We start from the raw sequence: 19,340 nt of genomic DNA, 5'->3' as shown, positions 1-19,340 counted from the left end.
GTGTTTTCTTTCCTGTTGGAAGAGTAAAGCCTCCTGTTTTGCCACCTTCTGAATTTTTTTTAAACTTTCCCCCTCAAACAGCAATAAAAGTGGGACTCAGCTTACCCTAAGCCCTGGAAGAGGGAAGAGGAGAAGCAACATATTTTGAGGAGAAAAAGGTAGCTGGAATAAGGGGAAAAAGGAAGCTCTGTGCTCCTACCCCACCCCAGCATCATTTCACCATAGCACAGTGTGCAAAAGTGAGAGTATCCACTGCAGCAACAGTCATAGCCTTGCAGAGAAAGTGGAAGCTCCAGCACAGAAAGAAGTCTCTGAAGGTGCTGATGCAACTCAGCCAGAGGCTCTCTGAAGACCCTCCTGGGTTCCCTCTTGCTAGGAACGAGTTTGCAGCACTTGAATGCACCGACAAAAAACACCAGCCTCTTTACAGTGAGGAGCGGCGTGAAGAAAAGCAGAAGCTGTCAACATGAAGATATTACATTCCCAGCAAAAAGCTCTTTAACTCTGTCAGTCTCTCTACCTTTACCAGTTCAGGACTGACCCAGTTGTAGGAATCTTAATTCTTAAAAAGACCACTAATTATTTTTGCATGAGTGCAGCTAGTCACCAGCTAATGCTCACAACAAGGTATTACTCTCCCACAAGGGAGATCTTCTCTGGAGCATCGCGCTGTAAGAAACCATCAATACTTTTGTGAAGCAGCAACATTCATTTTTAGATTATCATAATTTGAACTGTATTATGGGGAGATAGATCTATATCGGCGACCCTCAAACACCTGGATTCAATATGGAATACTTTTTCCTTATCAGACTCGCTAAATTTTTTTGAAACATTAAAAAAATACAGAAGAGATTAAGTCAGATTCCCAAGTGCCTTTCACAGAGACCTTCGCTTCCAACCTGTGAATCGCTAGCAGCACCTAGTGGCCGCAATAAACTAAACAGGAGATTTTTAGGTTGATCATGGAATGAAATACCGTGAAATCAGTTCTGAACAATGTTTATCCAACACCAGCGTTATACAGATTCTCCAAAATGCTCGTGTTATTTCTGTAATCCGAGGAACTCCTCCCGCTTGCATCAACCTGGATTCAGCCCCAAGGGCACTTCAGGTAGCTAGAAACCGCCATCAGTGTAGCCTGTGCTACACCGATCCGAGCACAGTAGCAGGAACCTACATTTTCCACAAGGCTAGAGAGCATCAGGAGCATTCCCAGAAGCAGCATACCATGTTCACATGGCATGCAGGAGCATAACCTGGGAGAGGGGTGCTCACACAGCTTAAGAATAACTCCGCCAAGAGAGAGCACTGCATGCTGCTACACCAGTTCAGAGGGAGGAACAGAACAAAGCTCGGGGCAATTGAAGATCAGTTCCTCCTATCTGCTTCTGACAGCTTCTCAGGGGGCAGAATGCACAGTACAGCTGGGACAACTAGAACATCTAAAATAGATTAAAATGTAAATGAAGATGAAATTAAATAGATTAAAATGAAAACATAGATGAAGCAGACAGAAAACCCCACGAATTCCCAGCTACTGTAGCAACTGCTTTTTACTACCAAGAAAGAAAAGAAACTAAAGCAAAGGGAACATACAGATACTTTTATTGCTCACCTTTTATACAACAGCACACCTTCAGCCATTTTCTTTCACAGCTTGACAATGTTTATGTACACAAAAAACCCAGCAAGAAGCATTATGTGGCTTTCAGTAAAGGAAAAAACCAAACATTAGAACATCAAACTCAGCCAGGCTTTGTTTTCTGCAGCAATAATAAAAGGGCTTCCTCCAGGCAGGAACTAATCTTCCCAGGCCGTAGTGCATTTCTTTAAAAAGACAACCCCCAAAACAAATTGCCCTAGATTTGCTGAGCCAGTGGTATTAACTTGCAAATAAAATAAATTTCAGTTTGTCATTTCTTCTAGCTGATTTCAAGTAAAAATTACGTTTGGAGGAGGAGCAACTTGTTTTGGATGGATGCAGGTCAGTTTGAATTGCTACACCTAACTACAGGCCTACACACACTATTGGTTCACAATTTAGCTTAGTTTTAAATGATCTTTGCAGATTTTGGCGGCGGTCAGTCTTCAGAGTTGAGCAGGTGGGAAAACTTTGTTTAGCAGGGGATAAGGCTACCGAACATGGCATCCACAGTAGAGCTCATATAATAGACAACAAACCTGTTTGTCAGAGGGAGTTCACTGTGCGCGCACGCATGTGTGTGTAACACCTTCATGACTAAAACAAGAGGTCAGCAAGCCAAAAAGCAATACTCAGAACTGATTTTAGAACGTGTAATTGAACAATGATTAGGGGGAAAAATGCAGAAGTTCTATTGTGTATTATAGTAGACAAATTTGACCAGACGGGTCTTGACATTTCTCTAAATCAAAGCAGAAAGCAAACACAGCAGGTAGTTTCAGAACAAAAGTGTTTTGAGCAGAGGGAACCAGTCCAACATCTAAAAAGCATGGCTATTAGTCGATGTTTAGGGTGCAGTGGGTAGCGATGATGCATTTAATTCAGACAGGTTGAGGGGCAGGGGGGAGGAGAGGTCTACAGGAAGTTGTACTTTGCTCAATGCAAAACATCCCACCCAAAGAGATTCTACCTGCCACGTACAAACCTGTACTAATTCAAGCAGCGATTAAACCAGGCCTCTGAAACCAGTTTTCTATTATGTGAGCTCTGCTGAAGCAAAAGTTTTTAGCAGCCTCAGCTCGTGAAGTGTCTTCCTTGTCCAAAGCCAGATTGATTATACTGATAACCTCCATGCTGGAAGTGCTGCTCAAACTGCCCCCCTTGATTAAAGTTCTGTCCACCTCTGCCCCCCCAGCCTCCTCCTTGGCCTCCGCGGCCACCCCGACCGCCACGGCCACCCCTCCCTCCTCCACGCCCACCCCCTCGGTCACTGTGGGGCCCACCATCTTGATATCTGTTTTCCTGCTGGTAGCCACCACCACCACCCCCTTGGTAGCCACTTCCTGAATATGAAGATGACTGGTAGCCCCCATAGCCTCCTCCTTGGTAGCCACCGCCACCACCACCACCACCGTGGTAGCCACCCGTTTGAAAACCTGCATCTCTGTAGTTGCTCTCCCTGTAGCTGCCATCCTGGTAGCCGCCACCACCTCCACCATCTGTCCAACCTCCTTGAAGCTTGTTTCCTCTTCCGCCTCCTCTGCCGCCATGATCATAACCACCACGTCCTCCTCGTCCCCCTCGATCATGGCTTCCTTGCTCATGACCTCCTCGCCCTCCGTATGATGAGTCATAGCCTCCTCTTCCTCCTCGGTCGTGACCCCCATGGTCATAACCTCCTCGCCCTCCATATGAGGACTCATAGCCACCTCTTCCTCCTCTGCCACCACCTTGCTGCGGACCAGCCTCTGGTCTTTTCTGCCATGGTGGCATCTCAGGAGGTGGCGGTTCAATTTCATTGGGCCTTCCTCCTCTGTCAGGCACTCTGCCCATTAGCACCTGCAAAGGGAAAGGGAGAACGGCCATAGGAGTTGTAACACCTCACAGAAGAGTCACACTTACCGATACACACCACAAACAGCAGCCGCTCAATGGTTCTTACATCTAGAGGATTTCATCAAGGCAAACTTCTGTATGTTTGAATGTGCAGACCTTTATCTCCAATTAATAAAAATTAAACAGGGATTATCTAGTACTCAGAGCACTGCTAACAAGGCATGTCTGGAGACCTGGATTTTTCGTTCGAACAGCAGGCACACCAGTAGAGGCAGCATCAATACAGTCTTTCACTAAACTGTTTACTAGTGCAGACTGCTAATCTCAAACAACCACAAGTACAGTGCAACACAGTCTCTCTGCTAAATACTACTCTGAATTGCTGTAGAAGCCATTCGCTAAGATGGTATCTTTGGTAAACCAAGTGCAAAGATTTTTATTTTTCAGTAAGGACACACACAGACAAACTTACACACCAACAAACAGGTACGAGACAGTACTAAACGGAGTCGAGCAAGACTCCAGAAGGTCTTTAGCTGCCCAAGGATGCTGTGACATTAAGAATTTAGCAAGACTTAAAACGGGACAGGACACTTGCATTGCTTCAAGTTTTAAAGTGATATAACAAAAAAACTTGAATAGAAGCGGGTTACTTTATGTTATGTCTTGGAAAACATTTAATATTGATAATGGAGATAAGCTAACAGGATATGGATCAGCAGCAGGGCAGTATTGCATTTCTAGTAAAACATACATACAGTCTCATGACAGTCCCATCTGTCTTCCCACTTAACTTACTTTACATTCCACACTCCAACTACACTAAAAAGGTGTAAAAATTATTTGGGGTGGAGGGGGATGTGGTCAAATCACCACACCACCATTCCATCCTAAATGAATTAAAATATTACCTGAAATACAATTGGTACCCAAAATGGAGAAAAGCATGTATGTACACTCACAAATTTTAAAGTACCAAGTACACTGCTGTACATAGCTACTGAGCTTCAAGTTCAGCACATGTACTTTTGTGAGCCTATTATTCCTGTAAAATAATAATTTTTGAAACAAGGGAAATTTCTTAGTCTAAATCGTATTCCTACTACGTCATTGCTAAAACTGCACACTTGACTATAATCTAACCCGTGAGATCCTTGCTTTGTGATATTAATACATTCTACTTACATAGACCAGAAACACGGGTACTTTGTAGGTATTATTTTAGACACGGTGACAGAATTAGGTAGCAGCACTGTAATGACATCAGTAATTCTGATAAGACAGAGCAGGCCTACTCCCACTGAAAATAATCAAAGTTATTTCAGCAATTTTTTACTGCCCCTGAGAAGGGGCACTCTGAATCTAAACAGGTGAAACTGTAGTTCCCATAATGCACTGATGCACAATCTGGGGTACATAAACATCAAGTTTCTTATCCTTTATTTCCAAATTCCACTTACAATCCTAAAAAAAAGTAGGATTTATTACTACATTCAAATTACTTAAATATTCATAACAGAGCAAGCCATTTGTCACTAAAGGTACCTTATTAATGGCACATGCAGTCTTCTCTCGGATGGACCCACTGCTTGTTCTCATAATCTTTGACAGATCCTGCCGAGCTGCCAAAAGATTTGCAACGGAAATAGTGCACTTAGTAGATAAGAGGGCACGTTTTGGCTGGTAGACTTTAGCCAGTTTTTCTGTTTGACTCTGTTGGAGAGAAGAAAAACAAAACACAGTCAGCTAAAGTAATAGGAAAGCAATGGGACACCTCACCAAAAGAATCAAATCAACACTGAAGAACAAGACACTACTGCAAATAGAACAAAAATCAATATAAAAACAGCGAGAACTACTTTGTAACTAAGAATCACTGCAACAAAGCTAGCATTTGTCAAATTAATTTATTAAGTAATATAGGAAACACTATTCTGACTGAACTGACGAGACACCGATCTTCTGACAATTTTAAGATGAACAATATATACATGCAGACTGTATTACTTCCAGGCAAACACAGAAGTGTGTCATATAGTTACAAGAATTACTGCTAATGCCTAAAAGATACTGAAAGTGAAACACGTCTGTGTCCAGCCTCCAGACCTCCTTCTGTGCCTGCATCCTGACCAACACTGTATCAGCAGAAAAAGGCTGTGTTAACTCTTTCACACTCTTCATTCCAGTCAGCTTCTTCAACAAAGGCAAGCCATCAAGAGGTACTGGCAGAACTAAGCTCTCAAGTGCTTGTTCTCATTCAGTCCTTTGTCTAACATAGGTAGTGCCCAAGCTAGAACTGAGATCCTACAGGTCAACTTTGCCTTGTATGCAATCTCTCTTCCTCTACTGCCTTTTGGCATTAACCGTACTGGCTTTTTTGAACGCCTCAAAAGCATGACAGTAGTTTTCCAACTGACAGACACAACAGAAGTCTGTGCTACCAGCCATGAGTTAGTACATGAGTTACGTCTATCTTCAGTTATCAACAGAGTATAATGTGTGATGCAGTTAGGATAAACCAGATTGCAATCTGCACACAGACAGAAGGGCTGCTTTTTGTCTGGACTCCAGATGACAGCAGTGGGGACAGGCAAACCAGGTTTTCCAACAAATCTCTTGACAGGGCAAGAACTTAGGAGCAAATTTTAAAATCCTAAAATCCTATTTTCCATCTAAAGGCAGAAAACTGGAACTGGGAAGAATTGAGAGTATGTATTTCCAAGTCACTCAGTGGTAAGTTTTTAGAACCAAAAGCTTCTACTTTTATATTACAAGTTGAACAGAGTTTATTCAAAATGAAGGAAAACATGCATGCCATTTACCTGACACTGGCTAAAGACAGGAGAAGCAACAGTATTCACCAGAGCAGTAGTATGTTTTTCCCTGGCAAGTTTGACTGAGCTCTGAGCACACTATTTTGGTGCTATGATATTATTCTTTTAGGTGAACCTTGGAATTTTTGAACTTAAAAACCCCTAATAATAGACTATGAAGTTTTTACTGTGTTTTCTACTATCTGCAGAAGTAACTATTTCATTATGCTGCTGCATTCTGATACTTCTCAAATTTTAAAATAAAAAAAAAATTACCATCATGTATTAAAGCACTGCTAAAAGTTACTGTTCAAACAAACCGTGTTGCATGTCTGGCATACTATAGCCACGTTCTCCAATTTCGTATTGTTATAGTCCTAAAAAATTTAGATTTGCATTTCAATAGATATAAATGCATATAGACAACTTATGTTTTTTGTGAAAGGATTTCACGTAGCTAGTCAAGTTCAAAAACATCTGAGAATTCTCCTAGAAAAAACAAACAAACATGGATTTGGATGCCAAAGCTATAACACAATTAGAAGTCCCTGGTTTTTAACCTAATCCATGCTTTTGCCCATTTTCATTCACTATTAAAATATTCAAACAATCAGTTCTTCAATCACCTACTAAAAAACCTGAAAAATATAAGGTTTAAGAGATAGGACACCAGTAGAAGTCCTGCTCAGGTGTTGAAACAGAAAAGGCGAGAGGTCACAGTTTATTATTAAAATACAGCTGCTTTTTAATATACCATTTATCAAGAAAAAACACTTGATGATTCATGTGTCACAGTTTATCACTAATAACTCAGTCTCAAACACTGCCAGCAGCGTAATTAACAGCATGTTAGCAGATCTGGTTTAGTCCTAGAAAATAAGTGATATGTACTACTTTTTAAATCTCATCATTCCTTTTTCACTATGAAATATAGGAAATAGGGAAGCCATGTAATTATTTTTAAAAGCAGAATATGTTATCACATACTCAGAGAGAACAGACGTCATGTCACAGCCACTTTCACGGTTCAAAGACAAAAGAAGCACATAAAATATTACCCTGTCTATGAGGTAAGAACAAGTAGTGCCTTAGCAGCTTTTCTCATGTGCATCTGTGGAGTTGTGCTTGCAGACACACTTTGAGTTAAGGAAATCTGATCACTGTGGACAGCACAAAGTAAGTTAAGGGATGGTCAACAGGAAGATGCTTTTCTACCATCACACAGACACAGCACTTAATGATTCACATTATGGCACTCTGAACGCAAATGGTTGGATCAGTAATCTCCTCTTACTACTTTTTTCTAGTGGTCTACTTAACCGCATGTTTTGGCTTTCGTGTATAGTTACACATGGTCTATCTTCTCATTTTACATACTATTTTAAAATCCAACAAATCACTTGTAAGTAAAAAATTTTTAGTCATCTTACAATGTCATAAACTTCTTCAGAAACTCAAACCAGACAACTCCTGTGGTTATTTCTTACTCATGAGGGATGAAACAATGAAGCAGTTTTCCAGAGATACTTATTATAAAGCATTACCATCAACCAGGACTTCACAGCAAGTTGTTTGTACCTTAGCTCTATCTGACCAGCCAAAGGACTGCACAGTAACATCCAAACGTTTGACTAACAGTTTTCTTCGGACTTCGTATTCATTGACTATGGCTTGATTAATTGCTTCAATTTTTTCCTGAAACAAAAATTTGCAAACATAACCTATAGATTATAGGTAAAACGTTTCTACTTAAGATAATAAACTATGTGGACGGAAGAGAATAAGAGACACAGAGATACTAAGCAGGGCTTAAGCCCACAATTATCTACCTTGTCAAATGGGCCCACAGCAAGCTATGCTTGCTGGCACTATCTTCCTGAAGGCTTTGAAGGCTCTGTTATCCTCACATTCAGCCTTCTACGATTTCTAACAGCACAGCTGTCTGTTTTTCACAAGGGACGTAAAAATTGCACACACTGCTGAGGCATTTCTCATCAGGACAGAGAAGCAAAAGTGAGAAAATAATACATGCAACGAGCTGAAGGAGATGCAAGAACATACGTAAGTCCTAGGGACCAGGGTGCCCTTACCTTCTTAAAAAGTAGTAAGCTTAAGGACAAAGATAGAGCAAAGATAGAAGACTAAAACTAAGTAAAGTACTGTAAGAGGATCTTGATTAAAGCACAATCTGCATACAGACAGGACAACAAAGTGCCCTACGGGGAAAAGCCATCGCTAGAAACACACCTGGTACCAGACAGTGGTCTAGTCAGAGCAACAGTTGAGATTTGCACCATTAAAGAAATGATTTATGTATTGGCTGAAGTCTGGCTGGAGGGGGCAGTAGGGCCCACTTTCAGCCTCACCAATGCAAGCATTGAAGGAAGCAGACTCTTGGGAGTAGATGAGCTTCAACCTTAAGCAAGAGACACAAGAGAGACTGGCAGTCTTGCAGCAGTAACCATAGCTTTGTGCTGGTGCAGCAGCAGTATCTAACCCAGAAACACTGCTTCTACAACAGCAGGTGACAAAACTCAGCTGGAGATGATTGCAGCTCTGCCACCTGGGTGTACAGCCTCTCCCAGCTTCCACCTGCACACCCACTGCTTCTGGGAGAAGAGGCTATGAAGGAAGCAGACTACTCCAGCAGCACAGAAAGAAAGGAGGAAATGATGGGAAGACCCACAGGTCAGCTGGAAAGAAGCCACAGGAGGGGATGTGACACCATCTCAGCACTGCTAGGTCACACAGAGAGTGCTGCCAAGGGGCAGGAGAGGAAGGCTTAAGCTACTGCACAAGCACGCAGGTCAGCACCACCACCGTAAATCTCCTTTATTTTGGAAAACTTTTGCCTGCATCTGGACATACAGATTCACGAGCCTAAGATCTTATCAGATGCTGAACATTGATTGTACCAACATATATATAAAACACTGCAAGAAATTTTCTTCTCATCTTCAGAAAGAGATGAGAAAAATCATTTTGCAACATTACACACAGAATCAAGATCAATACTTTATATACCTGAAAAAGGGAAACAGGCTCTAATACCTGCAACTACTTACCCAGTGAGCTGGTCCCAGTTGTTTCTTCAATAAAGGTTTTCCAACATGATTAGGTGGAACCTTTGCTAGGGTTTCCTTCAGCTGTTAGGAGACATGTAAAAATAAAAGCATTGGCTAAAAAAAATTAGCTTTTCAAGATTCAAATTACAGGAGAGGACTTTTGGACAGCCATAGGCATGACAAAGCAACCCCCAATATCAAGTTGTTTTCTCTGGGACAGAGAACCAAGCACACTTCTTTTGGAAAGCAACTATTTTTATATTTCTAGCTATAATTATTTAAAAATTAAGAGAAAGAACTACAGAGTAGATCTACAGTTAAAACAGAAAGATTCCATGAGGTACAGCTGCCCTTGAAGACAGAGGGATTATTCTACACATCATCTCTTTAATTCAGAAAAAACCTCATGCTTGTATCAAAAAGGTGGTATTAAGACTATGTGAAATATAACATGACATAAAGAAGGACCCCTCTTTACAATCAGAAGGAAAAAATCTTCAAAATAAAAACTTAAATTTAACTTGCATTTTAAAAGTTTGGGCACAACTTCAGTTATCTTTCCTATCTCAAAATTTCTGAGGATTTCAGTGCAAAGAAACAGAGTAGGAGAGACAAAAACTTGGATCAAAACAGGTTGTCGTTATGAAACTTCACTTTTTCCACTCCTGCAAACCACATTTTTGAACTTCCTTGGCTGTTCATTCCAGCAGCTGATTTAACACATTCAGTGACCTGTTTTTCCAAAGGTGCTGAGCCCAATTTGTTTAACTTGAAGATTTTAAAACCAAGTGATTTCAGAATAGCAGAGGTAGCAGTTCATTCAACTATCGTCAGTTTCTTTTTTTAATGTGGTGGATCATTAACAAAGAGAGTGATTTATACAAAGATCCTACTCCAGTCTGTACTATGTATGTGCAAAGAAAAAGGTAGCTTAATTTTTACAATCAGAATATTGCCATTCTAAGAGTCACTTTTTAAAAATAAGAAAAGTTTAGGGTGATCTCTTCTTATAACTATCATCCTACAGACAAGAGAGAAAATTTTCATGCTATGTTATTTAAGTTTTCACATTTTGTTTGTGATGTATTCTCATTTACAAAGTGAAATAAGTTTTGCAGTTATTAGTCAGCTTTACTTTCTCCTCAAATACTACCAACATCTGAAGTGTTCGGACTGTAAGCACCACAGCTATATATGATTTCTTAAAAACTGTGTAGGTTAGAAATTCCTGATGCATTTTATTACACTATAAGGACTGTTCACAGTTTTTTCAGTATAACCACCTATGGCTATAAATCAATGAGATAACATTCATAAAACCTTAATGATTTTGCAAGGTGTATGCAAGTTTGACTTTAAAGCAAGACAACATAAAAGAAAAGTCAATTAGTAAAACATAACAGAATTCCCAGATTAAAAAGATTTTCATCTATTTCATATTCTGTATTTTTACAGTCTTTTTCACCAGCAAAGCTTGCTAGCATTGTTCATTGTTAGGAATACTTTCTACCTTTTACAGAAAATGGAAGCACAGATTTCTTACGTATCTAACTATTTAATGCCTATGACAATGCCAAAAACAGAAAAACAAACTGCTTCCATTCCACACCTTGGATTTCTGCCGAAAACCATCCTCCTCTTCTTAAACAGGTCAATCCAAACTGATTTCTTGCAAAGAACTGAAGCACTATTTTCAGTTGCTTGGATTTGTTTAAGTACTACGCAACTAAAACATTAGTCAAAAAACTTCTCTGAAAGTATTTTGGGGAACTTTGTAATCATATCTGTTCTTTGAAGTTCACAAAGGTTCTCTTCTGCTGTTCTGCTCTCACCTATCCTACAAGTTAAGTTACTTAACTTAAAAACTTTCTGTCCCCCACCTTTGCTCTCTGCACTGGACAGTCCATTACACTTCATTTCTGTGCTTTATAAAACATACTCAAACAAAAGTAAATTTATTTAAAAAAAAAAAAAACCACACCAAAAAAAACCAACCTGGAGAAGACAACATGTAAAGAACAAATATAAATGGAACCATGAGAAATGATGAAGCCTTAGGGAAAAGGTGTAAACTTGACTTTAGTTACGACACCTTTTAACCAAAGCATTTTTGAAACAGTAGGTTCCTGTAAAAATTTGTTTAGGTGTATTTCTTGGAACACATTTCTCCTTAACCTTCTTCCTGAGGCCTAAGCTCAGCATTTTCCATGTCTCCTACAACAGGTGATGACATTAAAACCTAGAGCAGAGTAAGAAATACCTGACCCCATAAGGCAATGATAGCAGCAGCAGTCCCTGACCTCGTGCCTTGGCAGGGAAAAAGCCTTTAAATTCATTTTCAAAATCCTGATTCTTGGCATACTCAGTAAACCATATTAAGTCTCCTTCACAATTCAAACACTGGAGTTTCACAAGAGGCAAATCTCTCCCTGGTAGCAGAACTATTTTCCATCAAAACAGTAACATCATAAATATTCTAGTTTTGTTCCTTTGAATCTTACTTTTTTTTCAATTCCACTGAAGAACTGGAACATCGTTATGTTGGCTGGAGGCTTGGACATGCCTAAAGCAATACATATGCCTTTTAGCTCCTGAAAGACTTCACTGCCACCTCCTTCCTGTGCTTTTTTAGGAGGGGCGTTCACACACAGCATTCTGGCAGCTTCCAGTTCTGAGATGAGGTATGCTGGGGTAAGAAAAATTAGATTTCAGCATCAGATATAGCCAAGTTAAATTATTTTAGAACCAGTGAGAACTCAAGTGCTTACAACGAACAAATGTGCAAATGGACTGTTATAGAAAGAGTTAGGGCTATAATTTTGGTATCCACGAAACACTCATATTTCTAACAATCACTGAGCCCAATGCTAGAAACAACAAACAGGAGAAAGGTTTAGTACAACTAATTAAAGCCTGGAAAAAATCCCTATGATTCCAACAGGTATTAATCACAGAGTTCAACAGAGCACAGCTCTCTTCCTTCAGGCTTTGCCCAGCAAAGACAGGAGACTAGGAACATGGAAATAAGCAGGATGAGAGACTGGGACATGCACTTTAAGCTAGACAAGCAAGCACTCCTTGAGGCTCTAGGAAACAAAGCAAGGAAAGGAGTAGAGAGAAGTGAAATGTTGGATGAATCTCCTCTACTTCCCCAGGCAAGATGCAGAGTAGAAAAATAACCTCACTTTTAAAAGTACTATTGAGAATTCAGGTTTATAATAATTCCAGAAAGGAAGGCAGTGACTGATGAAATAGAAGCTAGAATGCCTGCAGTGCTCTTCAGTATCAGAACTGCAAGAGCCTACCATCACATTACAACACGTTTGACAGTAAACACTGTATTCCTGCCAGATGGGATACCAGCGTTCAGCTTCTGAGCGTGGCCTTATATCACCAAAATGTACATCACAGAGGACTCTGGGATAAACTGTGTGTCACAGACAAGCCAAATTTATTGAATGGCTTGGCTTACAGAGAAAAAGTTGAAGGGCAGGTTGTTTGAGTAACAAATATTTTAAATATTTTAAATACAATAATTACCTCACTTCTTCTGACATTTTTGAACATACTATCAAAACAAATTCAGATTAAGTCTTACTACTCATCTTCCTCCTACTGTTGAAATACAGGCACCTACTCTGTAATTAATTTCTTATATCTCAGCTGAGTGCAGAACTAAATTTCTGTTTTGAAAAGTTAAAGAATCAGCAGCAACTGAGGAAGTAAATAAAACATTAATTTAGGCTGAATTTAAGATCAGATTAAAAATAGTATTACAATTTCTAACTCTGACACTTGTAAAAATCTTTTTTTTATTTTTAAATGTGAATCAACATCACACATTTTTTCCAAATTTAAGTTCTATTTCTTCTCCTCTGACATTTCCTAAGCAGGAATAAAACCAATTTAGGTATTGAGACCTGCTGGGTGGAAAAGTAAAGGGAAAATGTCACTGTTGCTACTGCTATCTTCTTTTCAACCAGCAGAAAGCAACATTGAAGCTATTTACTAAGGGAGATGATCAAAAGAACTGGGAGTTGGGATAAAACATTTTCACAACAATTCCAATTGTTGGCAGAGTGTAGGAAAATGCAAGTCTTATTGCACCTTGCAAGTCATCATGGTTGGGGTTCCAAAATGATGATGCATCTGATGTTAGTGGTCATTTTTACAACGCTTCTAAACAAAGTTCAGTGGCTAAATCCTGGCAGAAGTCTTCAAACTACTCCCTCTTCAGAGTACCTTTTGGGAAGTAATAGGACAGGCTTTTTGCTAGTGAATGTGAAAAAGGTTAATACTCAGAATATTTTCCACCCATATACTGGCTACAGAATGACTGGTAAGTTCATGAGACCCGAAAGTATAATATTCTGACACTGTAAATTACAGGGAAAAATAATTCATAATTTTAGGTAAATGTTGTTATACATTGCGGTAAAAAAAAAAAAGCAGTATCTCATTAAGCATAAGAAACAATACTGATACTCGCACAAAAACAGTTGCAGCACCCTTTTAACTTACTAAGCAGCAAGAGACAGTTCTTTTGATTATGAAGGCGTTTTGTCACATCCCCTGATGTTAATGATGCATATGGACAGTTCATTTCAGCCAGCAACCCACTCATTTCAAGTTGAAATTCTTCTGCTTCGTTTGGACCTTAGAAGGAAAAGAATAATAATTTGTTTACAGCTAATATATGTATCTCTGGCTATGATTAGAATGAATTAGCTCTTTTAAAAAAAAAATAAATAATACTTTGCTCCAGTTGCTATTTAACATTAAAACCCTGCTTTTAATGGAAGCCAAATGTGTTCTTCGGGTTTCTCAAAGACACAGCACAACCTGTTTGGAGCCATGATATTCCTCATTATTGTAAAATTACATTTCACTGACAGCTTTTCCCAGCTACAACAGACAGCCACTGGCAACTTCTACAATGAAAAGTGACATTAAAAACATTACAAATTTTACAGGGGTATTTTAAGTATCAACTAACTGTTCCCACTACAAATATATTAGATAGTTCTGATAAAGTCATGAATAATATGGTTTATGAGCTCTCATGTTTTTACTACTTCTCCCTGTAAGCTCACATTTGTCAACTGATCTTATTTTGTACCAACATCCTTTATAAAATAATTGTCATGTAAACCAAAGCTTAGACTGATATTTGTGTCAGAAATTAGTGAAACTAATCTGAATTTGTTAAGCCAAGTTATGCAAAAAATAGTGATAAATGAGAGGTAACAGTTTTTCTTCTTTTGAAAAGGGACTTCAACCCAAAATGTCTGTTACTTATAAACTCAAGTCACACAAAATGAGGGTAGGACTTGATGGTACTACAGATAAAATGTTTCTATCCCTGTGTTTAGAGAATGTTTTAGAAGGATGGACACGTCAAAAACAGAGAGAAAAAGGAAAAGAACAGATGTTGAGGTGAAAGGTGGCTATCTTTGGCCACTGAGCAGACTGAAAGTTAAGCTCATAAAGGCATTACGAGTTAATACACTAGATATTCAGAAGTACAGGTTATCATACCAATTTAACAATTTGTTAAATTTGTAGAATGTCATGACCAGTTGACTGAAAATAACATTTTTGGAAATATAAGGTTTGCTTCCTCCACCAAAATGATAAACAAACATTTTCAGGCTCCTTCTCACAGCGTGTTTCCATAAAGACGGAAAAATACATAGTAAGCACAGAGTTAAGGTAATCAACAATAAAAAGAAAATATGGTTACCATAGTCATGAGAATGTTTCTGTGAACAGTAGGTATTTTTTACATCAAAATTACAAACAGGAGTGTTGAAATAAAAGTATGCTCATGATCTAATTAAAAAACCCATTGATGTTTCCTTAAATCCATCCAAGAACTTTAAAAAAACTCTATGGTTGAACAATTAAAAGAAAAAGCTAATTTCAGAAGAAAGACTGTTTGATCCTCACTATTATTTCAACCGTTACTGGCTGTTCATTAGGCAAGTTTGAGGTAGAAAATATCCAAAATCTGACAGTGTGCAGATGATACTCCCTGGTACAACAGATTTAGCAATTGTCAGCCCAAATCTTTACGGCATGCAAGAACACACATTATGTGCACGTTTGTGCTAGAGTTATGGCTACTTACTGTTAGTTGCCTGCACATTTTCCTCTAGTTTACAGAACAGGCGTAACTCAGATACCAACCAAGCACAGAGTTTGGTGAATTCAGGGGAACTGGCTCCACGAGAGACTGCCTGAGCCAGCGCTCCGTCATCTAACAATGGACCTTTGTAACTGACAAGTAAAACAAAAGCACAGTTTATTAACATTTGCTGTGACTGATGTCCTGTGATAGATTTATTTTATGCTGTATACATATCAAGAGCTACACCCTCATCACATCTGCAATGCTGAACATCTAAACTGATAAGATTCCTGCACTGAACTGTGAGAAAAAGCATACTGAAAACATCTGAGTAAACCCAGCATTTCCATGCACATTAGCTTGCTGCCAAAATGACTGTGTCACAAAATATCATCATCAAAGGTTTCATTCTGGAGAATGTTACCACATACAGCGGCAACTTCTTCGCCTCTATCTCTTGAAGATGGTACTTACGATATACCTATCTAGGGCAACTGCAGTTTCAAAGTATCATTCTTGAGCACTGCTTTACAGTATGTTGACTAATTACTGCTGAACTAGTGCATCTTTTCTGTCATTTCCTATCATGTATTAAAGGGTTGACATACAAAAGAAAGCCTTTGATACAAATGTTACAAAAGTGATCTGCAAAACAATACCCTCTTTTGAAAAATTACCTTAAGTGGGCAGAAGAAAAATAAATAGAATTAGTTCTTTGCATAAACAAAATAAGCCAAAAATCAGGCCTAGTGTAAGAAAGCATGAATGTACAGATCAGTTCTTAGAAGACATGGTTTTTAGGACATCTGTGTACTGATACTCTGTCGGGGGAGGAGGAAGAGGAGAGAGAAGATTGCCTTATTAACCACGTAGACGCACTAAGTCGGAGCTTACCAGAGTATTTAAGAAAAAAATGCACAGTATTATTTTGGTATACTGCACCCAAAACAGAAAAACCTCCAAGAGTGAGCACAATCAACCGAAATCCCTCTTTCGAACTTCCAGGTAAAGTCACCCACTATGTCACAGCAATCCAGTGAGTCCAGTCAACTCTTGGCGAACCTCAGAAGTAAAAAAATCTCTCAAAGAGCAAATTAAAATTTTATTCTCCACACTTTGTTCTTGTGCTTAACATTGCATATAAAGGATTTGGTCATCACTGTAACAGCCTGTTGCTTCATCCAACCAAAACAAAGAAGCCACACTCAAAAATAACTTTTACCTCACAGAGCAGCTCGATTAGCGACACAGAGTTAATCTAACAGCAGCTGGTGGGAAGCTGTAATCTGATGTGCTACAACCCTACTACATTACCACTGTAGGCCAAACAATTCCAACAGGCTAATTAGAGCAAGTTTAAGTCCTGTCCCACGGAGGTTTCAGACCTACATATGTGTAGGAACATCTGGGACTCAGAATAGAAACATCCAGTTATAGATCAAAGTAGAAAGGAAGTGATGACAAGCCTTTTGCTTTGGCAGGATCTGGATTTAAGTCACTGGTCACATCAGAGGCCCCTTTTCTAGAATTTTTATTTGACAGATATGACATCTTGACTGCGTTATCTCTGATAACTATGACTTCAGCTACACATCTATTTGGCCAGTAATCCAACTTGCAGATTCCTGACTGCAAGCAGCTTTTTCCTTCCATTCCTGCCAATGGCACATGTTCTAGAGCTAGCATTATGCTGTCCAGTTTGTTTGCTTTTTTCAACAGTTCAACAAACTGACTTACAGGGCAAGAGGCCACTATTTGAACACCTCGAGCAGAAATCCAAAAAGAAACAACTCTGTGATGTGCAATGCTATTAAAAAAAAAAAAAATCAAGTAATAGATTCAAAATGTCTTCAGTATCTGGTTAGAAAAAATAAGTTGAACTGTGAAGGATCATGGAGCTACTGCCAAAGCTTAAAACCTCACCATCTTGACACCCCAGTCTTTCCAGACACAAGGAAACAGAAGTCCTTTAGTCATGTGCAGTAGTTTTCCCAGTTATTACCAATACTGTTGAAGCCCCATGTCTTTCACCCTCCAAATTTTCTTTTCAATCACTGTTGTCAGTCTTGGTTGACATGACTTCTTTTTTAATCTGCTTTCATTGTTCGCTTTATTTATTTATGTTAAAAATTGACAGCAACACTTTCTGTCTATAATTACACAGATAAGGAGCACAAATCACAAATCCTTCAAGCCAGTAATATCCTGTTAAGCATACGGCAGAAAAAAGAAGTCGATCATGGTATGTGCATCATGGCAGAGACCTTTTCACATTTTAGTTGGAGAAATACCTGCCAAAACAGAAGCCTATTTGTCAAGCTTTGGAACTATCATCACCAACTTAGCCTGGAAATATAATCTTTGTTGGAGCACAATGACTCTAGCCACAAAGTGATTTACGGGAATGTGGCCAACATGAGTAAATACAGCTGTTTGCATAGAACCAGCAGCAGCAAAATTGTAGCTGCCTCTTGTCTGAACTCTCAACAGTTTACAGACATGCAAGCTTACAGTAGGGCACGTTCTCCTTGCTCTCCCTTTCATATTTATATAACTTTCACTGACTCTGACAGAGTAACAGGTTTAAGCAACAGAAGTTTCCTGTGCTGTATTACGTTAAAAAAGAAAGTAAAGGACAAAAACAGTCATTTACAATTTTTTTTTTGCCGTCCATTATTTTTCACTAAATATGAAACCTAAAAGTTTTCCTCTCCCCTAACTTGTCTTAAAAGGTTTCTTTCTCCCTTCCCTCCCCTCAGCTAGGGCTGCTTGACTGAACAGAGGGCTCACAGATGAGATGGCACCAGAAGAATCAAGGAGATCAGCACGCAGGAAGGGGTACAACGTTTGCAAAGGCCGTACAGCTCAAAACCCGCCTGTTGGGCTTGCTGCTTTTCTCAAGCCCAACCGGCACCATCCCCAGCCCCGCTACGGGGCCGGCACCTCAGCTCTGATGAAAAAGGACCATTCCTGGGCCGCGGCCCTCCGGGGCGACACCGGCCCCGCCTGCCCGAGGCCCACACCGCGGCCGCCCTCCCGCTCCCGGCCCACACCGGCCGCCCGGGGACGCCACGGCCCCGCCAACGGCCGCCGAGCGCCCCTTCCCCCCCCCCCCCGGCAGCGCCGCCCCGGGACAGGGCGTCGCTCGGCCCCGGGCACCTACCCCAGGTCCTCCAGCGACTCCAGCACGTCGCTCTCCAGGAGCTCGAACTCCATCCTGCGGCGGGGCACGGAGGGGGAACCTGCGCGACAGCGGGACTCAGCGCCCCCGGTACCCGCAGCGCCCCCGGTACCCGCAGCGCCCCCGGTACCCGCCGCCTCCCTCCCTCCCTCCCTTGACCACCTCCCCGCAGCCCGGCCCCGCGGGGGGGGACTCAACGGTCGCACCCCGCCCCCGCCTTGCGGTGCGGGGGGAGCGAGGAGCCCCCGCCGCCCGTGCCCGTCCCCGTCCTCCCCCCCCGCGGCCCCACGTACGCTGCTCGCACGCTGCTGCGCCGCCGACTGCCGGGTTGGCATGTCAGGGTGGGGAGGGAGGGAGGGAGGGAGGAGCAGGGCCCCGGCCTGACCCCTCACCCGGCTTCTCTCGGGCCACCCCGCCGCCGTGCCTGACCGGCGCGGCCTCCTTCCGCGGCGGTCCCCGCCTACCCGCCGAGCCAGGCAGCGTTGCTAAACGGAGACGCGGATGCGAGGACGGGCGCCGGGGTGTTTCTGTGGGAGAGGAGCCCGGGACGAGCCAAAGATCCCACGTTTCGGTTCAGGCGGCGCCTGGGGCAGGCCCGGAGGAAGGACCCCTCCTCCCCGCCGCGGAACCCACGCTGGAATGTGCCGTGGCGAGCGGCGTCGCGGCAACG

General features: G+C 41.0%; 1 protein-coding gene across 3 annotated transcripts; it reads right to left on the bottom strand.

Annotated features, from left to right (window-relative positions):
- Positions 1 to 760: 760 nt before the first annotated feature.
- FAM98A (family with sequence similarity 98 member A) lies at positions 761 to 19,025 on the bottom strand. 3 transcript variants are annotated; one of them, XM_082306677.1, is made up of 10 exons: positions 18,964 to 18,994; positions 18,653 to 18,731; positions 15,490 to 15,638; positions 13,881 to 14,015; positions 11,861 to 12,045; positions 9,360 to 9,440; positions 7,873 to 7,989; positions 5,027 to 5,194; positions 1,619 to 3,484; positions 761 to 1,445 (listed from the first exon to the last, which is right to left on the bottom strand). In XM_082306677.1, exons 2-9 carry the CDS (start codon positions 18,703 to 18,705, stop codon positions 2,720 to 2,722), a joined length of 1,653 nt encoding a protein of 550 aa, XP_082162803.1. In that variant the 5' UTR covers positions 18,706 to 18,731; positions 18,964 to 18,994; the 3' UTR covers positions 761 to 1,445; positions 1,619 to 2,719. The 3 variants fall into 3 exon arrangements, with proteins under 3 accessions (XP_082162803.1, XP_082162804.1, XP_082162805.1); XM_082306678.1 differs by lacking the exon at positions 761 to 1,445 and having other exon boundaries at positions 1,591 to 3,484; positions 18,964 to 19,025; XM_082306679.1 differs by lacking the exons at positions 761 to 1,445; positions 18,964 to 18,994 and having other exon boundaries at positions 1,591 to 3,484; positions 18,653 to 18,780.
- Positions 19,026 to 19,340: the final 315 nt, after the last annotated feature.

The sequence above is a fragment of the Platalea leucorodia genome, assembly GCF_965183815.1.
Source record: "Platalea leucorodia genome assembly, chromosome: 3".
NCBI lineage: Eukaryota > Metazoa > Chordata > Aves > Pelecaniformes > Threskiornithidae > Platalea > Platalea leucorodia.
The sequence above is the reverse complement of the archived record's forward strand: the minus strand, read 5'-3'. Positions and strand labels throughout refer to the sequence as shown.